At 35.1% G+C, this 27,112-nt stretch overlaps 1 protein-coding gene across 9 annotated transcripts in view; it reads left to right on the forward strand.

Annotated features, from left to right (window-relative positions):
- The window catches only part of PEX5L (peroxisomal biogenesis factor 5 like), a 228,911-nt gene that overhangs the window by 114,358 nt on the left and 87,441 nt on the right, over positions 1 to 27,112 (forward strand). For 4 of the 9 annotated variants that reach the window (XM_043594839.1, XM_043594841.1, XM_043594844.1 and 1 more), the window contains 2 exons: positions 13,281 to 13,385; positions 22,439 to 22,550. In XM_043594839.1, the coding sequence (XP_043450774.1) occupies positions 13,281 to 13,385; positions 22,439 to 22,550 (217 nt within the window). Of the gene's footprint in view, positions 1 to 10,909; positions 10,976 to 13,280; positions 13,386 to 15,340; positions 15,442 to 22,438; positions 22,551 to 27,112 lie in introns of those variants that run through there. The other 5 variants (XM_043594842.1, XM_043594845.1, XM_043594840.1 and 2 more) reach the window with 3 other exon arrangements.

Genomic DNA, 27,112 nt, shown 5'->3' on the forward strand with positions numbered 1-27,112 from the left:
CAAATTCTTTCTTTGAAGAATGGGGGTATTACAGGCCTCGGGGCTATTACTCTGGTGCATCTTTCCTGATTGAATAGTCCCCACGTGTCAGAGATGGGCTGAATGAATATAGACTGACTGTGGTACATAACTTGGAATCTTGAGAATCTTTCAAATGAGCTTATTTGCTTGTAAGTTAATTTTTATTCTAAACATGAAATTTTCTGGAAAAGTTAATTGAGAATGCTGGTTGATTAGGTGTTTGTTTTACTGTACCTGAACAGATTAATTGGCTAGAAGGAAGGAGATAATGTGGTATTGTTAATGTTGGTGGAGGGGGGAAAGAGGAGTAACTGTAAATTTTCAGATAAATTGATTTGGATAGGTGTTTAAACCATTTGGAGCTTTCTTCAATTTAGTGTTTATAGGAGTAGCTTAAGTAGAGAGGCCCCTGGGTGGCTGAGTTGGTTAAGCATCTGACTCTTGATTTCAGCTCAGGTCATGATCTCACAGTTTGTGGGTTCAAGCCTGCTTGGGATTCTCTCTCTCCCTCTCTCTCTGCCCCTTACCCACTCGTGTCTCTCTCTCTCTCTCTCTCTCTCTCTCTCTCTCTCTCTCTCCCACAAAATAAATAAATAAAAACTGAAAAAAAAGAAATAGGTAGAGAATCCAAGACCTCTTATACTTTCTGGGAAACTTTTAAAAGTTTTATAAAATTTGGCATATGTTGATATGGAAACAACTAGGATCTTCATGTTAAGTAATTAACTTTTTTCTGTACATATAACATCAACCTACAATTAGTGTAATTTCACTCAGTCTAATGAAATATCTGTACCATGTAGTTGCTTTTTTATCTTTGAACTTGAAAGACCATACTGTATTATTTAGCAAGATGAAATGAGTTTAGGGCAAATCTCTTTTAAATGTTAATTTAATCTATTTTGATATATATATCTCAGAGTTTGGAGGAAAAAAATGTAGAGGATAGCAGAGAATCTATTTTTAAGAGATTCAGAAAAACTTCATAGGCAGCTTAAAATTAACATTATCAAATTACTCTTCTGCCTATTTATAGTGACTTGGGACACAGATTATGAACATATTTCCAGTATAGGAGACACATACAATCTGCCTGAAGCAGAATGTAAAAATGACCCAACACTTTTGTGAACTAAATGGTTCATCAAACTGTTCTAGTTCTTCAGAATTAGAAACAAGATATGAATATGGTGCCTATTAATAATTCATCAGACAAACCAATGAACTAATTAGTAGAAATATATACTTTTAGAACTGCTGGAAATGTTTCAATAATCTCAAGGTTCTCTACACTGAATCCTTTCTTAGACTTTGAAAGTTGAGAGTCATCTTTGTTATTGTGATTATATAACTTTGGTTGAATACATTTCCTAATATGGCTTTATATTTGTCAATCCTAGAGCACATAAAACACCCTGTGAATTCTTTAGCAATCTAATGGTACCTTGGAGTTCTGCAGTTGTTGCTTGAATTGGCCAGATCTAGACTAGCTTTGGAATTTTATTGTTAAGGCAAGTTCATTAACTTTTTCATCTCACTGTAGTGTGGCATTATCAAATTACTCTCAAAATAATAAATAGTTCTTTTAGATACTATAGACTCTCAAATACATATAGAAAATAATTTACTTAACAAATGAGATTTGGCTGATTTATAGAATTGTTAGAGCCTACGGAATGCTCACTTTTACATATCACCTAGTTGATTATCACAAAAACCCTGCAGAGTCAGTGAAGCAGTTTATAGTATCATTCCCACTAGTAACCTAGAGAAAACAAAATTCTCTGCCTTAGGTCACACAAGAACGGAAAGGGTAGTTTCTGAGTATTAAACCCTGGGTTTCCAACTTCATGTCCCATGTTCTGTGAACACAGAACTCAACTAATTAGCCCCAGTAGCCATATGTATATAAAGCCATGTTACCACACACCACTGGGTTAGAGTGTCCCTTGGCAGCTTGGAGTGGATAGATGAGCAAATGGAATAATACCAAAGGAAAGGTAGGAGCTTGAGCCATTTCCTTCCCTTCCCGTTTTGTCAGTTGAAGGAGAACTTCCAAAAAAGGCAACATGTAATATAGAGCACAGGACATGGGTCTAGACACAATAGAGATACTGGCTTCAAAACCACTAGAATACTGACTCGCTGAATGGTCCACCTGGTTGTCCTTTCAACACAGCCTCTCGTCTTCATGGGTGTCCATACACAAGGTAGGGGAGAGAATCGAGAGGTTGTTCTTTCTTTTTTAATAGGTCTTTAAGTGGTAACTTCAAGAGCAAATTTCATACATCTATTGATATTTATAACAGTGTCCTACATTTGGAGTTAATCAGGACTGTGATTTTAGCCGGAAAGTTTGACAGAAGAGTAAAATGAACTGTTTTATGTGTCACCTGCATAATAATAGAAATGTGAGTTACAGATTTATGGTGATTAGAAAGAGGAAAACTGACTTCATTTAAAACATTCAGGCACTCCAGAAATCCTGATTCCTTTAAAGTCCCAAGCTGACGTCTTCATACAGAACAGTCCAGGCTATTATCTGACAGCCAGAGACAAGCCATAAGCTCTGCCACAAAATAAACTGCAGAGATATTAGCAAGAGCTTGTGGGAAAGAAAAAAAAAACAAAACCTACCTGTAATACATGATTACTTCCCAATTATTCTATTTTTTTCAACTGTTCTTTATTTATGTACATATCAACTATTTTAACTGATGTACATATTAACTAATTGAAGTCTCTAAGATGTATATAATTTAATAAACTTTTAGCTGGGAATAAATAACTTCCTTGGACAAGTCAGATTTTGAAATTAAAAGTGAAATGCTTTTTTACAAGAAAATTCTTTTCAAGAAGTTCCAAACTATAATTTGAGGTCATGTGGCAGAAACCTCAATTCAGTTTGAGAAGCACAGCTCCTGCTGGTGCAGGCTGACCACTCCAGGCACGATCTTCATCTGAGTTTCTTTTAGGCAATTCTCCCTGACAAGTAGGTCATAGTCCCCGACAGGACACGACAATAGTGGCCAATTGTGGCCACCTGCGTTCAGAATGTCTAGTTTGCAGTATCTAGAAGTCTCTGAACAGATTAGAAGTAACAAAAGGAATTCTCTGCGAAAGCTTATAAATAACCCTGCTACATACTGATTGTCTTTGGATATTTCTAAACAGTTTTCTGAGGTACCAAAGGAAGACCACTTTGTAATCAGTAGTTGTTTACTTAGTCTATGAGCTTACTGGAGCTTCCATAACAAGTACCACAGGCTGCATGGCTTAACCAACAAAAATTTATTTTCTCACAGTCCTGGAGGCCAGGAGTCTGAGATCATGGAGTTGGCAGAGTTGGCTTCATCTGAAGCCTCTCTCCTTGGCTTCTGGATGGCTGTCTTCTCTCTATGTCTTCACATGGTCTTTCTTCTGTGTCCTGTTTTCCTCTTCTTAAAAGAATACCATTCATATTGGATTAGAGAACGCCCTAATACCTCATTTTAAAATTGTATCTCTAAATAGAGTCACATTCTGAGGTACTGGGAGATAGGCCTTCAACATGTGAATTTGGAAGGGGGTGGGAGGGAACAGCTCAGCCCATAACGTTTATTAATCCCAGCTCATTAGAAACTGGTTTCTCGTTATCCACTGGTTGCTAGATTCAATGTCCCAGTCTTGCTTTCTGATCCTTGATTTCTGTGCGTTACTAGTCCCTTTTGGTTTAGGTCATCCCAACGCTGGTGTTTGATTGTTGACTGCAGAGATTCAGACTTAATTTGCTCATGGATAAGACCTCTTATATGTACTGTGACTATTCTCTGCCTCTGTTGCTGTTATGGAAGTCTGTTTACTCTTTACACCTCTATTTTTCAGTTTTTTGCTCCTCATATATTCTCTGTGGCTTCCAAACTCAAATTCATTACAGTGTTTTCTACATTAGCCAAAAACCAGAAGCAACCCAAATGTCCATCAAGAGTTGAATGGATAAATATTCATTCATATGAATGGTGGTATATTCAGATGACGGAATACTGCGCAGTGGTAAGAATGTCATAACACTTATTCCATGGATGAATCTCACAAACATAATATTGCATCTTTTGCCATCCATCTCATAAGGACAATTAGGCCATGGAGCCCATGAGCTCAGCAATAACAGTTCATAGTTGACGAATTTTTATCGAATACCTACAATTCTTATCTTATTTAATTCTCACAAATTTGTGAAGTACTGTATCTGATTTTCAGAAAGTAAAATGAAGGTTTAGAGAAAATAATGTATAAAAGGCAGGGCTGGGATTAAAACTTCTGTCTTCTGACTTCAGTCCCAGTGTTGGTGGCCACATGTCGCATGGCCATCCCTCTTTCTCTTCCAAAGACTGTGGAGGCTGCATGGGGTCAATTAACTGGTAATCCCTTCAACCATACCTGGCCACACACTCATTAGAGTTCACAGCTCCAAGGTGTCTTCATTCTTTCCCTAACTCTTATCCACAAGGTGAGAGAGACTATTCATTCCCTTTCAAGGGTCAGGGAGGCATTAGGGAGGAGCCAACCCACACATTACCAATGACTCCCAGAGGACTATCTAGGTAAGCAGAGGTGCCAGAGACTGATCCAGAATTTTAGAATAGGAATTCCCACAGCCTCAGCTTCTCTCTTAGAGCTGTTTCAGGGAAGTCAGGCAGATGGAATACCTTAGCTGAGACTTTCTTGGCTAGAATTGGCCTAGTTTCTTAATTTACTTTTCTTAAGTTATGTCAATAAAACTAGAGCATTTGGTGACTGGGGAACATGCTGGTAAAAACACTTGCACCTTCCAGAAAATGAGGAAAGCCGCAAAGAAGGGTACTGGGTGCTCAGGCTCCAAGTCCACTACTCTTGTTCAAAAATTAGCAATAGAATTTACCTGAAACATTAATAAAGGGGACAAATTCCCCTTCACTAGCTAATAGTCCTCCTCTAGAAAAAAAACAGATGCAGTATAATTCTTCCTTGTGACATCTGGATAAATTTGCTATCTCGAAGTCAATAATTTGGTAGCAATATATTAATATATGGCCTTTCCATCTATTTTAAAAGGGGTGTGAGGACTCAGTCTCTTTGCTCTGAGATAACTGTCAACATTTAAAGGTCTCCAATTTAGTAGGGGGATGAAATTCTTTCTTGTGACTTGTTTTTGACTTGGTATATGGATATATTACTTATTAGGGGCAAGAAGTTGGGGGATGCATCTAATCACTGATTAGTAAGTTTCACAGAAACTGTTTCATGGTCTTAACCACATATTTACCTACAAGGATTCTTATTTATTGTATTTATTTTGGAAATTTTTCCAATCTTAGAAAATCTGGAAAAGACAGAAATGATAAAGAAACCATATTTTATTTTTGTGACATGGTTCCTCCAAAGTTTCCTTCCCACCTACCTTCAACAGTCTAAGATCTTACATACTGCACTAACCTGGCTATTGCATATGCTTAGAAACCAGACCTCAAGACCTCTTCTCCTAATTCTTCTCAGAAAGAGGCCAGGTCTCAACTTCCTTACCCTCAAAGCACCATTGATTCAGATTAGTCGAAGCAACTATTCTAAGCACCCATGCTGGTGAAGAATAATTATCATACTTTCTCTTGAATGTTGGGACATCCATCCATTTGTGCAAGTAAGATTCAAGCAGTCTGGAGTACTTATATTTGGGGAGACGTTTTTCAAAAAGAAAATAATAACAAGGTAATCTTTAGGACTTCGTGTTTTTCACTGGTTTCCTTTTTCTTATAAATAACCCCAGAAAAGTACCTTGTTTTGCAAATCATCTGAGATATTTAACAAGGGACTGAAAGTAGCAAGAGTAACCTTTGGGGCACCTGGGTGGCGCAGTCGGTTAAGTGTCCGACTTCAGCCAGGTCACGATCTCGCAGTCCGTGAGTTCGAGCCCCACGTCGGGCTCTGGTCTGATGGCTCAGAGCCTGGAGCCTGTTTCCGATTCTGTGTCTCCCTTTCTCTCTGCCCCTCCCCCGTTCACTCTGTCTCTCTCTGTCCCAAAAATAAATAAACGTTGAAAAAAAAATTAAAAAAAAAAAAAAAGAGTAACCTTTAATTAAGATTACATTTTTGGTTGTGTATTTCACATATTATTAAAAGTCTCTAAAATATAAATATATTATAAAATATAACTTTAAATAACAAATTTTGGATTTATCATAGAAAACAAGAAAACAATACTTTATTCTACATTTACTTCTTAATTATCAAATTTATATTATTTACATAATATATAAATATATATTAAATAAAATATGTAAATATATATTGTTTATATTTATCTCAATGTTGAGATAAAATATGTGCTAAGTAATTTAGAGCCACATTAGTCAGAGTAAACGTGATAGTAAATTTAACCAATTCATCACTGGTTATAGGTGAATGAGAACCGAGTGCTGTCACCTTGACCTTTTGTCAAGAAAGCTTGCTAAGCACACAGGTAAATAAGCCCCAGGGACACATTGACAATTAGGCTTAGGCGGGAGAATGTTTAACCTTCTCAACAGAACAAACAAATGGTAAATTGTGGACAAATGGATCTTGTTAATTAAAAATAAGTCTTATCTGTCCTTCAGAGCAAATTTCAAACATATTTACTTGGCAGCATATTATTAATATTAATGAATTTTTATTTAGATGCTTGAAACTTATTTAAATGTCTTTAAGACTTTTTATCTAATTCAGAATTCACTTCCTGTCAAAGTTGGCCATATTATGATTTCAGTATCTTAAATAACTTGAAAACAGCATGTAATACTTGTATTTATTAAGTAAACTTGAGTGTCTATTTTATATCTAATCGTACAAAATGGTTCAAAAGAAATGAGCATAGTCTCCACCCACACAAGGCAGTTTTTTGATGAGACACAATCAGAAACCATTTTACAAAATAGAGGATTATAACCAGGTCCCTGGGAGGAGGCTAATCTTCATGCACAACTCAGGAATTTGGAGTGCAAGGCAGTGCTGTTTCTCTCTTGAGGAACAGAAATTGAAAAAAACAGTGAGGAAAACTTTGGAACCAGTTGGTGACTCTAGTCATTGAGGGCTGTTTTTTTTAATAAAAGTAGAGACACAGGGTGACTCAACTTTCTCAGAAGTGCTCCTGGATGGTCAGGAACACACCCTGAGGCAGGAGAGAATGAAGTGCTTAGCCTTGCTGTCTGGTGTGGAGAGATTACATTTTAAGAATCCCATCAATTTTACACAGCAATGTTTTCTGCCTCCGGCCTAAATGTTCCAGATTTTCTGAGTGTGTTTTAAGAACTACAAGATAAAAGCTACTGATTGGGCACCCAATAAGATTTGTAAGTACTGTTAGGGGAGACTCCCTGAATCCTAACAAAAATAGTGATAGCAGTGGCCATAGCAAAGGGGCCTGTTAGGGTGGGAACAACCACCACCAAAATAGAGCCCCCAAAGATGACAGCAGAGCAGACCTGGGGACGCCACACTGACTCTTGAAAAGACATGACCCAGGCTCAATGTAGGCATTAGGCACTGTGGACACAGTACATAGGGCACTAGATGCTTTTAAGGGCCCATAAAAATGTTTTAATCTCTCTTAAAATCAGAGCCCCCAAAATGACTGTTATAACAATGGATGTGTAATAATAAATCCAGCCTGGATTACGTTTGTCTTTATAACAACACAGTCATAAGATGCGACTTTTGACTTTTTTTTTTTTTTTTTTAATGGAGGAAGGGACCCATGAAGGCAAAAGTGCTAGGCCGCATGGTAGTCAATATCCCTCTGCACCAATCACTCAGGCCAAGGAGTGTGAATGTGCATGTGGGGGGCTCAGAATCCTGGTAGAGTTCTAGAATAGGTGATGGATTGGAGCAGAGTGTACCTCTCATCTGGAAAAACAATGCTGTGGAAGAAAAACAGGATAGTAAGGAAGAACTATATGGAAGCCCTCACTGAACCAATAGTGAATACATTATGATTTGTGAATTCTATATATGAATCTCTAGTTAAGAATCTCTGTCCATGCATCCTAGTTGTTTACATCTGGATCTGTGCTTTCTTCTATATGATTAGAAACAAGGATTGGCCAGTAGACCCAGATTTAGTTCTATTTGTATGGCTTTTAAAATTTAAAATTATTCTGTTGGAGGAGGGGATGGGGATGAGTTAACTGTAACTGTGATAGAACCAGCCTGGTCTAAACCCTCCTCTAGTTTGAAGAAAGCTACAGGAACACACAAAATGGGAAAGGACACAATATGGTAGGCAGGGATCACCAGCATTCAGAGGATACCAGGAAGCATTGTTCTGACATTTTCCCATGTTGGAAAATGACACTTACCATGACATTTACCTTCCCAAGTAAAAAAAGGTTATCCTGTCTCTGCACGTGAGAGACAAGACAACCATCAGAAATTAGCTTTTTTGTGGGTAGCTTCTTACAGGTGCGTTTAAGTCCAGGGTCCAGAAGTTATGAGATTTATCATTTTTCAGCATATGCAAAACTGAATATCATTTCATTTAAAACAACGTTGTTCAACTAATATCAGTGGCAAGTATTTGCTTGCCTACATGTATATATGAAGAAATATATTTAATACACTCAAACTTGTAAAGTTGATGGTAGTTTGCCTATTCTTAAAACATTCATCCTAAAAAACTGTTTAATCTCCAATATTGTAAATATGAAACTTTGGGAAAATGCATGAAAATGTCAGGTTTGCTATTTTTATTTTTTATTAGTGCTTTTTCTTAATTTTTGGCAATAGCGTGTATTAATTTTTATAATTATAACAAAAGAAAGTCTATTTTTTAAATTCATATATTAGATAATTTGGGGTTAACAGTGATGTTTAGTATTATAGTCTTTTACTTTTCCCCTAACTTACTTTTTCTTCATTTCTACTTTTGAATATCTCTGTTGAAGGCACTCTGGATTATTGTTGACAGATTAGGAATAATAAAAATGATTTTTAAATTACAATCTGCATAGTAGCAGTAATAGAATTTGCAACTACAAAATTGCTTATGAATGGGACATGTAACTTTGGAATTGTATACTTGAAGTATTTTGTGCACCCAAAACCTCAGGACAATCCTAGTAAAGATGGCATTTAATAGCATCAAGTTAACATTTAATAAGAATTAAAGTGATGCTAAAGCTTATAAACCTGGTAAGATCTACGGAATAAAAAGAAGTGTATATACATGAAATCTGTAGGTTAGTTTTCCATAATGATAACAGAAACAAAAACATTTCATTCAAAATATACTCATGAGTGAAGTTATGGATGGCTGATTCTTACTGACCGTTGCACACTGAAGAAAACGTTTTTCAAAAATATTTCCTTAGACCCACACTCTGCGATTATACTGAGAAGTGGCTCCTTCTCGAAACTTAAGTGGTATAAACAACCTGCATTTATAGCAATCAGTGAGAGGGATGTGGGAGAGAAGGAAGCACACAGTCTGGGAGGTGGCTGTGCCTTCAGTCCTGGTTTAGCCACATACTGGCTTTGAGGCTTCAGCCAAATCACACCATCACACACACACACAGCTCACTATCAATCTGGCAAAGACAGTTCGTGCCCCACAGAGCTTTCATGTGATGGTACAAATAAAAATAGGTAAAACACCTAGCAGAGTGCCCAGCACATAGCAGCTTCTCCAAATAATTTAGTTCTCCTCCCTATGAAACCGGCCTGGAGCCAATACCTCCACATCCAAAGATGTATGGTAGCTTTCACAGCCTGGTGTCCAGCCTGCGAAGATCCTGTGACTTCAGTACTTTGTACTCTGTTGTTTATGTACTATGTTAACACAGACAAGTGAGCCAAAATTAGATTTTCTTAATAAATGTCAATGTCACTTGCTGTACTATCTGCATTTCATTCATGTATGCCTGATCTTATAATAGAAGTTAACAAAAAGATTGTTCTCAAGAATTATTATTTGTTAGAAAAGTGATCATTTTATATATATCACTGGTGAGGAAACAAAGTGATAAAAGAAAAAAAAGAATATTGAAAAATTTTCTACAGAAAATCACCAAGAAAAATAGAAATCTCTACATATGGTGATGTTTTCCAAACAGTCAATACCACCTCAAGAAATTAAAAAAGGAAGTGAGGAAAGGTGATTTTGAAGTATTATTCGAAAAGAAATAGGCTGAAATAAATTGCTGGAAGGTGTCCCAGTGTGCTAATCAACTTGTAACATTGCACTATTCTTTTCTGTTGTTGCTAAGAATTACACAGAAGCATACAGGCTTAATGTACTCTAAATCCACTTGTATGCTTAAGCATATATTTCATTTTTGCTCTCTCTGTATTGTTTCAGATAATAGATTAACATTGAGTCTTTGGTGTGGTTATATTTAGAAAATTGAGCTTGAAGTCTAGATAATTATGCATACATATTTCTTACAATGTTTTAAGCCACTGACTTCAAAAACGAAAAGACTTGTATGGGTGTATCACTGTCAGCCCTGCACAGCTGCTGATAAGCAGAGTGGTATCGTTCCCTGAATTGTGAAATCCATTATCAGCCAAGTTCTGAATTCTAGAAGTGTTACCCCCACAAGATAAATGGACATGTCAGAGATAACACAGCTTGATTTGAAGATACCAGGTGGAGGTGGCAATATGGTCTGGGGGAAATCTTGCTTTGCTATATGAGCATATTCATTTGATTTGCCAGTGGTTGTATACGCTCTGTCTGGAACCATGGAGATGTCATTGTGGCGGACCTTCCCGTTCTGTTCTCCGACGGTACTACACTTGTAGAACAGTGAGGCTCGTGGGGTAATAACTCAAAAGCCAAAAGGTGTAAAGAAAAAAAGTTGCTAGCAGGCACTAACATGGGTGTCATGACTCTTTTCAGGTAGTAGGTGTAACCTTGAAGAAAAAGTGGCACTGTCTTCAAAAAAGTGACCTGACCCTGGCTTTGGTGGGTTTTTCTGCAAGAAATAAAAAGCACCGCATGTGTTTATTATACATCCTTTCTAGCTGACCACTGCTTTGTTCTAGAGTTCAGCATGAAAGGACTAATTTTTGTTTTGTTTTGTTTTTTGTTTTAGTGAAATGGCATGTCCGTTGCTAATTCTAGCTATAATAGTTGCACATGTGAAAAATATCTGTATGTAGTTTATGATTGGTAGCATTTCAAATAAATGGTATATTGAAATATTGACCTGAAATTTTTTGAGATGCTTATCAATTGACATCTTTTTCTTAGCCCAAGAGCAGATTCTGAATTATTATTATTATTTTAAAAGTATACCTTGTTATTTTAAATATATTAGGAATTTAAATATAAGCATGCCACTTTGTTTATTGCTATATTATTAGAACTTCTTGGAGCATGGAAAGAATTCTTCACAAATGATTTTGCTCTTTTAAAAAAATAAGCTGCAAATATATTTGTTAAACTATATTTAGTCTACAAATGAGTGTAGCTTTTAAAGCGATATCACTTTATAGTATGTAATGTTTCATCCAAATAATGTTTATAGTTTGAAAAAGTGTTAAATAGTTTAATAGTGCCATAATAAATATTTTCCCAGAATTCAGAATTGTATGCATCTCCGTTTTAGGAAGTTCACATTGCTTCATAAAGAAAAAACCTGGGATCATTATGCACCCCAATTTGTTATGCAGTAAATCATTGTTTATTTTTCCAGAAGTCAGTTATTCTAAGGATTGTGGCCATATAAACTTTCCAGAACACATATGGAAATTACTACCGTTATATGTGCTAATAAAATCTCTAGTAGTTGATATTCCATCATGGAGATAACACATTATCATTCAGTAATGTTAGTTCTTAAGTCAAAACACACCAAAGAAACTTTCCGCCTTGTAAAGAGATTCACACATGTTAAAATCTATAAAGAAAGTTTTTCTTTGTTTTCATAAGGAAAAGCTGCCACTCATTACATTTTAGAGAAGCAATGCCTGAGAAAATAGACAGTTTTGCTTCCTAGAGTAAACCTACCTTCTAAATACTTAAAAGCCCTCTTGCAAGCCCAAGATAATAATGCACTTCCATCCTTTTTTGCTGCATGGAAACTATCAAGATTTATCAACCTCTGGAGTTATTATTGACCCTAGCTCTTAATTACCTTTCAGATAACAAACCCCCATATGTTCATTTTTGTATCTTTGCCTATGATATCTCTATATGCTACATTTGTATTTTAAGTAGATTTACAGCACAGATATTCATATGTGCTCTTAGTATAAAATTATTTTCTCTAGGGAAGCTTTGCCCAGAGACCTGAGAAAATGGACGTTTTGTTTTTAAAATGGTTAGAGATTATTTAATTTTTACATAGTATAAGATGTTTCTAATTGGGTTGGGAAGGTGATATTTTGTTTTGTTTTTTCCATTATGCCATATCTACTCACAAAAACTTAATAGTCTGGTAAACTAAAATGACAGAAAGCCAGTATACCCCTTTACAGTCCCAAATTCTGCTTGTGGGAAACAAAAAATGTGGGGATACACACACACACACACACACACACACACACATATATCAGTGCCTCAGTTATCAACCATCCTTTATTTACACCTAGATTTATGGGATTCTCCAATTAAAAGACATTTCTAAACTTCTATTAAAATTCTTCAATCTCAAAAACATTGAGAATTGCAGACTTTTTTCACCAAGGTCATATTATCTCCACAAAATACACAAGCTGGGTGAATTTCTGTGATGTTAAGCCACCGAAGAATTTTTAGAAGTTTTATGACACTTTTACTCTTTTTATGCCCAATCCAATAAAAAATGACAGACTCCAGGGACCACCCAGCAAAACCCCTCTGTGGGAGTCAGACACTGATCCTAATCCCGATCTCAGATGCAGACTCTGTCATTCAAAACATTTAAGAATGTTATAGGAACAATTTGTAAATTAACATAATAGACAATCCATAGTGTTTTTAAATCAATACTATAAAAATTATGTTCATGTCATGCAAATTGCTTTAAAAAATATTATACATATAAAATACTATGTTAAAATTAAATATGTCAGCTGTAAAGGTGAAAAAGTAGGTAACTAAAAGTTCACAAATAATCTTTTTTCAGATTTTGTGTGTTTTTCTCCTCAGCCAAAAGCCTCAAGATTCACTTGCAGCAGCCTACCTCTTCATTTATGTTGGATTGCTCTTTAAACATTAGAATATCTTGTAATAATAAGTTAAAGATTTCTCCTGACACAAGTCATTGTTGATTTCACTGTTATAGGGAAAAGGCTCTAGGGCGGCAGATAAGGCTGTTGCCATGGTGATGAAGGAGATACCGAGGGAGGAGTCTGCTGAAGAAAAGCCCCTCCTTACTATGACATCACAGGTGGGCAGACCCATAGGGTTCCTGTAGGAAGCTGACATATGTTAATCTATCAGACATTGTGATTTCTAACTAGCAAAAAGAATAAAGAAAAAAAAAAAAACATTAACTTGAACCAATTTTTAAAAAACACAGTTTCAATGAAATAATTATACAATATAAAATGAAAACCAAAATTGCTAAAAAAGGAAAATTCCATCATTTAGTCATTTGTGGATATTAATGTTCATTACTCAACTTTAGTTTTAAAAAAATGTATGTGCAAGTAAACCATGTTGCTTCTTTATAAAGGAATCTTGTTAACAACTTTGGGAAAGAAATAACAATTAAGCTAATGGTACATTTGAACAACAACCAAAAAAAAAAAAAATCAAATTCCTGTGAATAAATACAAGTTCTATTGTATACATATGTCAGTTTACCAGTAGAATATCTAAATTTTCTTAAATGTTAAATATATTTATGTTGTGACTATGCATACTACATATATGTCTATACATATTTATGTGGATACCTAATTTACAGGAATGAGCCAGAAGTCCCTGAGTCCCCATGCAGAAAATGGCATTTGTGACCTTTCTTATACTTAGTGACCTTGAAAACAAAAATATCATCTCTATTATACACACATGAGAGCCATTTTCAGCATTTATTATTACAAGTATAGAAAAAAGTTTGCATTTGTATGCAAAGACACGCTGAGACTGTGAATCCTGTATGTCCTCAGGGACTTTTGAAACACCCTGTAAAATCCACATAAATATGTATAGTATACTCATCACCACTCTGTGGAACTATCAGTTTTAAATTTTTAAATGAAAAATATTTTTACTTGCATTTATCTTATAATTTAGATTAGATTGTTATCTTAAACATTTCTTTTTTTTCTGTAATGCAATAGTAAATGCAGTGATTCAGTTCCAATTATATGAACATGTCTAGAATTAGAAACATGTCCATTTACAGTCCTCATGAAAGGCATTTATATCAAAAGCTAAATTATGGCAACTTATTTTTAGAATATCATCAGATCACATCCCCAGCTGCTGCCAACATGTGTGGTTTTATTTTATTCTAAACACTGTGTTGTAAGTAATGGAAATCATAACAACATACAACAATCAAAATTGAATAATAAAAAAAATTATTAAAGATTCCTAGGACTTTGGGTTAAATTTTATATTGTGAGATTTTTACCCATAAAGAGATGCTTCTTCCCAGTCACACATAGTGGTAGTTACAAAGAAATATGCTTTATATTTACCAACGTCTCCATTCTTTACTTAATTTACATAGTAAAACATGTACAGTTTTACATTGATCTCCTACCTTTTGTAGGATCCATGTCCAAAATACGCAGTTCAGAGTTCCTCAGGTAAATGCTAAGGGAGGTGAGAACTAGTTGGGAGTTCTTGGCTAACAACAGAGCCATATTCATCAGTAGAAGACCTATCCAGATTTGCCATTGGCATAGTCGTACTACAATATCATTTCAGATTATCACAAGTTAGGACAGGCCCCAGGACCTAAGATTCTTTCCCCCAAACCATGCAATGCTATGTGCTTTCCAGTAATCCCTTTCAAAGGTCCAAAATTACCATTATAACCTACACTTGAATTTAAAATTTAACACAAAATACATTTTTTATTTTTTTAATTTAGAAAAGAAATTGTGATTACCATTTTTTCATATTCAGAACATTTGTGTGTAGCAAGTTCCTTCTTTAATCCCTGTCTAATGTTTCATTAACTGTTTTTGAGGTTCTAGTTACAATTTTACTGCATGAAGATTATGTAATGCTTTCTTTGGTGCATCATATTCTTGTTGCATACTGGCTAGTTTATGAATCAGCAAACAGTTCTGATTCATAAAACGTAATGCATCTGTTGTGATGATAATTTTATGGAATTAATTTAGTGACAGCTATGATACAATTATTTCTCAGTCAAATACAGCTTTATTAGTTGACATACTTTTTCCACTATACACAAGTGGCTTCTTCCCTGCTATGCACCAGTGGCGTGCACAAGCCAAAAAGCAGCAGAATGATCTGAAAAAGTGAGTACTTCTCATAGCAACCATAGCATCCAATCCGTGTACCATACCACATTCTTACTTGTTATCCTGTGTGAATGTATTAGTGTCTTGAAATATGTCTGTCCAAGCATCTCCTGTATAGCCCCTTCTGACATAGCGCTACATACTACTGACTACATTGACTCATCTTCATCACTGGTATGTCAATGCCAGCTGCCCATTCATAGATTCCAGATGTGTCTGAAACTAATTGCTGCTCTCTCGATAATGTCCTTAGAATAACCATAATTGATAAAGTACAAAATAAGTTCTTGAAACACTGAGTCCTAACTTGTTTACTAACTGTTCAGTCAACAGGTTGTAAGTGTAGAATAGCTTTTATTGCAGCATTTTTTGTATTTTGTGATTATTACAATCACTTTTAGAGAGATTTAACCAAGCATAATCCAGTGAAGTCATTTATAGTACACTGAACAAATTGAACTAAAACGTGAGAGTTGGCCAGATGACCCGAATTCAGAAATTGCTAGGCCCTCTGAGAATTCCTCTTTTTGTTTACTTTCATTATTAATTCTGTATTAGCAAACAATATGTTAAGCACTTCATAGAAGCTCAGATTCATGCTGTCCTAGACTAACTAACACTTGAAGTCAAGCAGTATGTAAACAAGTGTGCATTGATGAAAGGTTTGAAGGAAAAACAGTACGTCCTCAAGTCTTTGAGGGAAGGAGTTTCTCTAGACCTGTGCTGTCCAATACAGTAGCCACTAGCCATGTGTGGCTATTGAGTGTTTTGTGACTACCCATAATTGAGATGTGCTAAAAGTATAAAATACGCACCAGATTTTGAAGATTTTATTCAAAGAAAAGTAATATAAACTGTCGCATTAATAATGTTTATGTTGATTACACGTTGAAATGATCATTTTTTGGATACATTGGGCTAAATAAAATATATTATTAAATTTATTTCCTGTTTATTTTCAATGTTTTAAAAGCGGCTACCAGAAAATTTTTAATTAGCAAGTTTTCATTGTATTTCTATTGCACAGCACTCCTCTAGACTGTAATAGTATAAATTAATCCAATTTGAGGAGGAAGGAACAACTATGTGCCAAAAGATTGCTTATATCATAGAAAAAATTATTATTCTTTATGAAAATGAAATTGTTAGCAAATATTTTTTCTCATAAGGAACCATCAGAAATTTCCATTTTAACCACATCCCATAGCACTTTTTTAAGCAAGATATCTATAGAGTATAATATCTGAAAAGTGTGTGTTTCAGATCTCTTCTTGCTAAGGGAATTTTTTCTTCTTTTTTTTTTTTTTTTTTTTTTTTTGGCAAACTCAACCCTTGTTTTTCTATCTGTCCCCACTCCTGATACCTAGATACTGATATTATTTTTGTGTCTTATAAACATAAAAAGAATAATGTCCTTGATTGGAAAAAATGTTCTCAAGGCTGCTAAATATAGCATTGTTTGGGTTTCTATTACCAACTTGAAATAATTGCTTCATGTTCTCCTGCCTGCCTCAATGTTAGGACTACCCAAGCTGTAAACAGTAATATCTATTCATTTCCGCATGAACAGATTCACATTGTTTAAGTCTAACTATCCTGTCAGGAAAATATAGTCAGTTGGTTGACATTTAGATCAAGTCAAAGAGTTGCAAGTTATTACATGGTTATCCTTTACTGCGGTGGGGGGAGGAGGCAGAGCAGAACTATTAGTACGATTACTAGCTCACAAGAAATTACTTTGGTCAGGTGTGAGAGTTACCATGACAAAACTCTCAAAGTCTAAATATTTAAAGGATGCATCCTAATGATTTAATTAGTTGTCTTGGGGTTTCAGTGGATTGAGTCAGTTAACTTAGTTTTGACATGGTCACTATTTTGATGGGCACCACACAAATTTCTAAACTTGCATAGGACTAATAAAGCCATAAACAAGTAGTTCAATTATGAAATTATGAAAGAAAACCTATTTTAAAATGACACATACTTTGCATCAACAATGTCACAAATAATAAATGAATTTTCAAAATGCACAGATATACTTATTAAAATCATATTTATGTTTTTATATAAAACAAAACAATCTTAAATTTTTCAATTTTATTTAGATGAGGTAAGATACATGGTATATTATTACAAACTTTTTAAATTAACAGTTCAAATATGAGATACTTGTAAAATGTTTTTTAACTTATTAACTTTAACTTTTGAACTTTTAAAATTATTAAGTACTGGGGCGCCTGGGTGGCGCAGTCGGTTAAGCGTCCGACTTCAGCCAGGTCACGATCTCGCGGTCCGTGAGTTCGAGCCCCGCGTCAGGCTCTGGGCTGATGGCTCAGAGCCTGGAGCCTGTTTCGGATTCTGTGTCTCCCTCTCTCTCTGCCCCTCCCCCGTTCATGCTCTGTCTCTCTCTGTCCCAAAAATAAATAAAAAACGTTGAAAAATTTAAAAAAAAAATAATAAAATAAAATAAAATTATTAAGTACTAAAGTGTTTAAAAATAAAAAGAATATTTTACTTTAAACTAAAACAACAGTTTGAGATCAACAATCTGAAGTGTAAAAATTATGGAATAATGGATTATTATCCTTTACAGACATTGTAAAATGTATTTTGGTCTGGTGTTAATTCTTGGTGATATAAGTTATTACAAACCTTTATTTAGCTCTGTACTTTTTAATGAAATACCTAAGCAATATATTGTTCAAAGATAAATAAACATATTTAAGTCACAAAACAAACAATATAAACATACACTGGAGCTTAAGTAACAGGCAGTATTTAAAAGCAAAATACTCTACTTTCATCTTGGTTAAATATTCCCCTGTAGCTTAGATTACATAATAATTTAATTGTTAACACTGAAATTAGAGAAATCAAGTTGAACTAAGGCAAATGCATTTTTAGATAAAGTTTTCCAAGAGGCAATAATTTATTAAAGCTGATATTATTGTCTGCATTCCGTGCAATACTAAACACTGGATGTAAAGCAAGAACCAATTTGATCCTGTGGTGGTTAATAGTTGCCACATCAACTGACCAGTCTAAGTCATAAGTTAATTGAAGGCATTTGGCAGAATATTTCATTCACAACCTATGATTACAAGGAAAGTATAAATGTTCAATAGTCTTTGTGAATTCTGGGTGGCAAGGAAACCCCTACATGTAAGTGCACAGCTTTCTTACTTCTGCTCTTTCCTTTTGTTTCTATGTCCATTGACCATGTAAGGTTCTCCCTCAAAATCTTCAAATTTGAATCTCTGAATTAAAATCCCTGAGTGAGGGGCGCCTGGGTGGCTCAGTCGGTTTAAGCGCCCGACTCTTGATTTCGACTCAGATCGTGATCTCACAATTGTGAGATCAAGGCCTGCTTCCAGCTCCATGGGTGGAGCCTGCTTAAGATTCTCTCTCTCCCTCTACCCCTCCCCTGCTTTCTCTCTCTCACTCTCTCAAAAAATAAATAAAATAATAAAATAAAATATAAAATATAAAATAAAATAAATAAATAAATTCCTAAGTGAGGTAGTAATGTTTTCTTGAAGTATCACTGGCCTCCCATTTGCACTGGGCCATGTCCTTCTTCCAAGAATGGCATGGGGCAGGCCTATGCCCTTATTTTTCTCATTAGGCATTCAAGCTTTGCATTCTTGACTGTTTGGTAAAAGCCTTGCATTTAGAAATGAACCTTTAGATAACTTTAAGTTTCCAAACATTTAAATGGCATGACCCAGGGAGAAAATGGACTTAGATTCAATGGTTTAAAGCCTGCCAGGAACTTGGTAAACATTTCTGAGGACCACTGGCCTGTCTGTGAGTTGATCAAACCCAGTATGAAATTGGGGATGCCCATGTAATCATTCTTTTGTACAATTCACCATTCAGTTAGACTGTAAATCAGTCAATGTTTATTAAACTGCTGCTATGAGATACAAAAGTTACTTGGATAAGGTCTCTAGCCTCAAAGAGGTCATAGTGTAGTAGGGGAAAAAACAGGTGAAACTAAAGTTATAAGACTGGGTAAAACATGACAAGAAGGAGATGCTCTAAGAAGACACTCACTGCCTAGTGCTGAAGAAGGTTCCCAGACAATGTGCCAGTAATGGGATCCTGAAAGAGAAGTAAGAATATCTGACCATTAGAAAGGCTTTGAAGTGTTTTAAATATTGAGAAGAGAAACAAAGGAGAATAAGAAATGAAAATTTTAGGGGCGCCTGGGTGGCACAGTCGGTTAAGCATCCGACTTCAGCCAGGTCACGATCTCGCGGTCCATGAGTTCGAGCCCCGCGTCGGGCTCTGGGCTGATGGCTCAGAGCCTGGAGCCTGTTTCCGATTCTGTGTCTCCCTCTCTCTCTGCCCCTCCCCCGTTCATGTTCTGTCTCTCTCTGTCCCAAAAATAAATAAAAAACGTTGAAAAAAAAAAAAATTTTAAAAAAGAAATGAAAATTTTAAATGTAAACAAAGTAAGAAGACAAAGGCCCTAAAAACTAATGTAGTGGGTCATTTTAACTCAGATCTGATCATCTGATTAATCCAAATTGCAATTACTTTAACTCAATTATTTTAAAAAATGGAAACCTTTTGACTCACCTTTTATTATTTTTTAACATCAATATACTCTGTACTCAAATGATGAAATGAGGTAAGTTCATAAAGTATTTTCCAACTGAAGGAAGTAACTCTAAGAGAAAGTCAATAAGTCATCCTCCCAACGAATAAGGAGAGAATAGATTGGTCTACAATTTGGAAGCAAAGTTTAGAGGAACTCTTTGGGAGATTCAGTTCATTTTGCAAGTTTCCTTTAGGACCTAAAAGATTTGTTCTCAGGTCACCATAGGAAAACCATAAATTTGTTTGAAAATGAGGAGGGGGCATATGAGAAGCTATTCTTATTTATACAAATACAAATAAAATAGGACTTAGTATGGCTAAAATAATGATTCCCAAATTCATCCAACTGAAGACGCAGTTCAAAATTGGACAGTTTGAGGTAGATATTTTTACATCCTCAGTTTCTGCAAAGTCACTGTCCCATTTGGTAGGCATTTATTGATCCCCTCATACATGAAAACATTCTATTAGAAGTAGTGAAGGATATAAGTATGAGTAAGACATAGCCTCTGACCTCAGAACTTATAAGAAAAGATTTCATGATATTTCTTGTTTCATCTTCCCTATCTCCATCAAAACCAAAAAACTTTCAATTCCCAAATTACCTTCCCATGATATCTGAAATCTGGCCCTTTATCCTCTTCACCTCAGAGACCTGCCACCATCCCCCACCCCACCCCCAGAATTTCCCAACAGTTAAATTGTGCCCCATTTTGAAAAACACAGACTCAGAAAGTAGTTAGTTATTTCCTCTTTGATTTGTATCTATGCAAGAAAGCCACAGGAACAGCTCAGTGATGGAAATTAGGCAGATGTAACAACTCCATCAGTCTGGGTTTGATGTGTGCTCAGAAACAAGACAGTAGATGTGGAAGAAACACAGACCTTATGAGGCAGAGGAGAAGCCATACCTCAGTCCTGGATGCCATAGGGTCTCTCTGAACAGCACCCTCTTTGGTATTTCTTTCTTCCTATGTTGAGAAAAGTCTGAGAATGCTAGAAGTACTTTCTCCAGAAAATAAGTCTGAAGTTTCATGAAGAGAGAGGCTCCAAAAAAATATTATCTTTGATAGATAGACTTACCTAAAAGGATAAGCCCTCTCAACTGCCTTTTCCTTTGTTTTTCCATTTAGACATTTTTATGTGGACAAAAGCCTTTCTAGAAATATTTTTATCAAATTAAGACTATAATTTTTAATGTTTACATCTAAAAGTACCTACAGAAATCTAACACCCTGGTCTTCTAAAACCATAGTTAATCCAGGCCCATTTCACACATTTACTCACAGAGCGGTGATATAAGAATTATTATTAGTCCCTGTTTACAAAGGAATTTATATCCAAAATGAAGAAAAAAAAATAAAGAAAATAAGACTTCATCTTTGTTTTATGTGTCTCTGAAAATGCAGACTTGCAAATCAGTATTTAAAAATCTAGAGGTTTTAGGCACATGTTTTTCTTAAGTAGAAAACTGGATGGTTATGTCCATTTTAAGATAGGCCAATATAAAAACTCCTGAAAAACAAAAACAGTTAATTTAGGAATTAACCACTTTAATATCATGATTATATTTCTTCCCTTAACCATGGAAGCAGAACTTAAGGAAGTCTGGATTCTAAGAGGTGCAGAATAACTGAAAGTTAATAATTGGCTGCCACTGCTAATTACAGACCAACCTAAAAATCAAACTGAAGATTTCTAAAATTAGAGAACAAGCCAATGGGAAAATACAATTGAATTGACAGAAATCTATTTTACATATAGATTTTCAGAAACATATCCACTGGATACCTATATAGTTAATATAACAATATTTTCTACTCTCCCAAAATAATGTTTGTTATGCTCTACAAAAGCATCCCAAGGAAATGTAAGAAGGATATGTGTCCATAGATGTCTTGAGGTTTTTTTTAGAGAGAGAGAAAAGAAGAACTTTTATCCACACACATACAGATCTCTTGTGTTTATCACATAATACTGATGGCCCATCCTAAACAGAATGTGTCACCTCAATGTCTGGGGCCAGTATTATCAGGTCTCAGTAGTGTTTTGTCCAAGTGAAGAGTGGGATTGGTCCTTAGGAACTGTGATTCATTAAGTGTCATTTTCCACATATTGAAATTAGAATTCTAAAACAGTACTAGGAGAAAAAAAAGGCTTGAGCTTTAAAAACTGAAATTGGCTGCATCCAACATATGTTGACAGTGCTAAAAGGCTCATTCCCCATCCCTTGATATCTTTTTTCTTTCTTGCCCTTACCTATTTATTTATTTATTTATTTATTTATTTATAAGCTTGCTATTCTCATTTTGTTGCAAGGCTGCATTTTAATTCATCTGATTCTGCAGTGTAACAAAGCCCTTTGATACCTGTGTTCATCTGTTCTCAGCTGGTGAATGAACAGCAAGAAAGCAGACCCCTCTTGAGTCCCTCCATCGATGACTTTCTTTGTGAAACCAAATCGGAGGCAATAGCAAGGCCAGTAACGTCCAACACAGCCGGTAATTCTTTCACTTTTAACTGATCCTCAAGTAGAGCTAATTTTCACTATAGTGAAATGCATATTTTATTTCTATAATGCATTTTAAGTAGAATAATGTTTGCAACCAATGAAAGCTTAGAATATATACTATTCAACATAAAATGGTAAATCACTCTGTAATATAAAAGAAACTGCAATGTATATTACCCAACCAATTTTGCTGAATATTAGCAAATGAATCTTTTCTGTGCAGACTTACATCTTTGCATCTCAAGTCACATTACAAGGAATCTTTAAAACAAAAGCATCTATTTCAGAGTAAGGTTTTAAAGTTGTGGCTGGAAGTATTTTGTATGACAAAAGTCCAGAAATGTAGGCAGCCCCTTCAAGCGGATTGAAATGACAAAATTAAAAGTCCTAGAGACTTGAAATGTTGAAGAGCCGATTTCATTTTTCTGTCATGTAAATGTGTTACTTGTTTCCTCTTACAATGAATTCTTTGCATATTCTTCTGGAATTAAAACATACCCAAACAGTGAACTATCATCTGTGTAGGCACATACATATAGGCACTAATAAGTATTCATCCAATGAGTGGATGCAGGATCCCACTGGTATGAATCACATCTCCTCTAGTACCCTCTGCATTTGCCAATTTTCACTGATGCTAAAACTAAGTCACTTCGTTAGGGCCCACCCCGAGGGAGCTACATAAGATGTGACGCAAAAGCTACTTTTCACCTTCTGTATCAGAGACAGCCTTTCTGCATTGATTTTATTCAGTCACCACTCACGTTCAAAGGCATCTTGTTCAAATAAGGATGAAAAAATGATGTTCAGAATCAAAGAACAAAGGCTATGTTAGATTGCAGGAAAGAATTTAATGGAGAAAGGAGAGAACAGTTACGTGCTGCCCTGTTAAATGCATCCATTTCCCCATCATGTCCTCAGCTTGCTGTTTCCTGGTATATTTTCATTATACTTTTAGGTAAGTGAAGAAAATCACGAGTGAAGGAAATTGTGGGGTTTTTAAATGCTAAAAATTACAACGGCAAAAGTTAACATAAGATAGAAGCTTTATGCAGGAGTATAGTCTACAGTGTCTGGAGTCGCAGTTGACAATGTCAAAACCCAGCTGTGCCACTTAGCAGCTCTTGTCCTTGGGAAAGTTGCTTAACTAAGTCTGTTTCCTCATCTTTAATGGTAACATCTCATAGGTTACTTGGGAAGATTAAATGAAGCAATCTACGTAAGAGCTTAATACCATGTAAGCTCTAACAGATGTTACCATTACTGTTAGGTATCAGGTTAGGAAAACCGTATACCCGATGCTTCTCTGTTCAAATGCATTAACTTTCTTTATATCACACCAAAGCAATCATTTTCTAAATTCAACTATCACTTTGAGTAATCAAGCAAATAAAATTATACTTGGTACATTTAAGCAGGAAATTAATAAGTTCAGATTTTACCTGATCAAATTTATCCTTCTTATCTATGAAACTAGAGCTCATGCCTCCAAAACTGGAGAGGAGCTTTGTGTCTCTCATTTCAGGAAAATCCATGAGAATTGGATGCACTGAGAAGTTCCCATTGTTCTAAAAAAAAAAAAATCTGCAAAGGATAGAGTTCTCAGATCTTGATTCCAGTACCTTATGCACTTTCCAACTCCCACTAATGCTAAAATTAAGTCACTTAGGAAGGGCCCACCAGAGACAGCAACATAATACTTGATTCAAAAGGCACTTTCACTTTGATTTTTCCAACATATGAAAGAGATATATGAAATATTGGAGAAAAAATTCAAAAGAAGATGTAATTTCTTACGATTGCAATACTACAATATTGCCTTCTGTATACGTTTTCTAGACTTTCATGACAAGATACCACAAATTGAGTGGATTGAACAACAGAAATTTATTGTTTTGTAATTCTGGGAACTAGAAGACCAAAATTAAGGTATCAGCAGGGCCGCTCCCTCTCTAAATGTGCTCAGGAAGAAACTGTCCTGGGAAGGACAGAAAGGAAAAAACTTTCCTTTTCTGGTAGCTCATTGGCTTGTGACAGCATAACTGTAATCTTCACATGACATTCTTCCTGTGTGCATGTCTTCCTGTGTTTGTGTCTGTCTCTGTATCCAAATTTCCCTTTTTCATAAGAACACCAGCCATATTGGATTCAGCACCTCTTCTACTACAATATGACTCATCTTAACTAATTATATTTCCAACAACCCTATTTCCAAATAAAGTCACATTCCAAGGCACTAGGGGTTAAGACTTCAACGTATGAGTTTTTTTACAGGGACACAGTTCAATCCACGGCACCCTCCAAAGTAGGGGTTCAAGAATAATGGTAATTTGAGATTGTGAGGTTTCCTTCTCTTGTCCTCATCACTCAGTGCATCTGGGTCACACAGATTTTTATCCTGAAGGAATACTCTTATTTGATAGTGTGTTTTTTTAATCTTAAAAGTATATCTCAAGGAGGAAACTCCGTATTTTTTTAATGCCTAAGAAATACACTTTTTTCTTAAATGTTATAGAACCTACTATTGATACCTCAATATGGAACATTATTATACATCTCTAAACAGGAAAAATTTTAGCATACAAACACTTTGGAAAGAATTCCAACGTGGTCCAATAATTTTATAGCTAAGGTTTCTGGGGAAAATATATAGTTACTATTTTCTGTCTAAATTTTTAATAAAAAAATAATTTGAAATAGAATATTGTTATTTTATAGAATACTATGAAAGTACATTGATAAATCAGGACAGTCTTTGAACATTGTCTGTTATACCCCAGGTATTATGTATATCTTTATGCTTAAGGAATGGATATTAAACAATCTTGGAGTAAAATATGGAAGAAAACCTGCTTCTAGTTTATACCAAGTCCGTCAAGAAGACTAAGAGAGTCACTTATACCTGGCATTTTCTTCCAATAAAAAATAAAGTGTGCCACCACCTTGACATTTACTTAAATATTTAAAGAACATAGTTCTTATATAAATTAGCATAAAATAAACAATATAGGAAATATTTATCTCTTCCAAATGTCACTCAAATGATAGGATTTTTTCCTCTACTGATCTTAAAAGAACATGTCAGTCTTCTGTCTCATAGAAGTTCTAAGTTATAATCTTTTTCTAAAGCATTGAATTATCTTTTTTACTTTCTGCTTGTTTCTACTTGTTCTGCTTGTTTAGGATTAACTTTTTGTCATCCAATAATGATAATATCAAGCTGATCAAATAAAGATGTTTTTAATTTTGTTGTCATTAATACCCCAAATTATCTTTAATTCATCTGTAATCTAGATGGTATCTAATTCCTTGACCCTCTCAAACTGTATCCCTACATGGTAGGTAAGGTAAGATCATTACTAATATCCTTGATTTTAAAATGACAAATAAATACATATTGTCACAGATGCAAATATCAAATGTTCAGAAAGTAACTAGACAATGGATATTTTAAGATCATGATTACATTATAGAACAACTATTTACTCTAAAATTTGCCAAAATAACTTGTTGGTCTATAATCTCCCAAAAAACCTAACATATGTCAAAGTGCAGGAAAGATTCTTTTCTAAAGACCAAGAAAAACAGGGGGTCCTTGGTTTGCATTTATCAATGTGCATAATCTAAAAAAATTTTATCCCCAAACTTGAGCCATTAGTTGGATACGATAGAAGAAACATTTTTCATGAATTAAAAAAAATAATTTCAACTCCTTATATGGGACCTGTGTACCTGCATAAGTGACCCATATGTATAAGGGAAGAGCCACCCTTAAAGTTCACACTCATGTCACAGCCACCCAATTAAATATTTTAATTGCAAAGTTAGTGTAATATTTACAAAATACATTTCTCTGAAGCCCAAGTAGCTGTGAACCCAATGGCATGCCTCTTGAGAGAACTTAGAAATGTAGGAAGTAGCTCTAATTACATATTCAGATAAAATAAGCAAAAATTTGTTGAATTATTTAAGTCCATTTTATCTATTTGACGTCACTGGCAAAATTATTCCTAAAGGACTTTGCTTTGTAGCCACTATACTAAAGAATACCATGTTTCTAGAATAACTGCGTAGCTTACAAAACAGAACAGAGATCTCATCAGCTCCTTGTGGCACATTCTGTGGCTACACCAATCAGGGTTGTTTCATGATCTGCTCTCTCTAACCACTCCATGTAGATTTATTCCTTAAGAGAAATACACTAGAAATCTGAGCCTCATTATACTGTAGTGGTGTAAATAGCATTGTGCTTACCATCAAAGTATCAAATCAGAACTTCATAATAGGTGCTATTTCATTCTAACTGTTTTAAGCAGCCTCACCTCCCACAGCCTGAGTAATCTAGCATTCATAAACATCTTCAGTGCCCTGTAGGAGCCTTGCAGTTCAATACGTTGTGATCTTCAATTAGGTATCCTTGAGATAAATGGAAACAAGTGCTTACATAGCATCTTACATCTTTCATCTTCAGGAAATTCTATCCAATGAAACTAGGTGATTTAAAAAAGAAGAAGTAGGGGTGCCTGGGTGGCTCAGTCGGTTAAGCATCCA

This window comes from Prionailurus bengalensis, chromosome C2 (genome assembly GCF_016509475.1).
Source record: "Prionailurus bengalensis isolate Pbe53 chromosome C2, Fcat_Pben_1.1_paternal_pri, whole genome shotgun sequence".
NCBI classification, from domain to species: domain Eukaryota; kingdom Metazoa; phylum Chordata; class Mammalia; order Carnivora; family Felidae; genus Prionailurus; species Prionailurus bengalensis.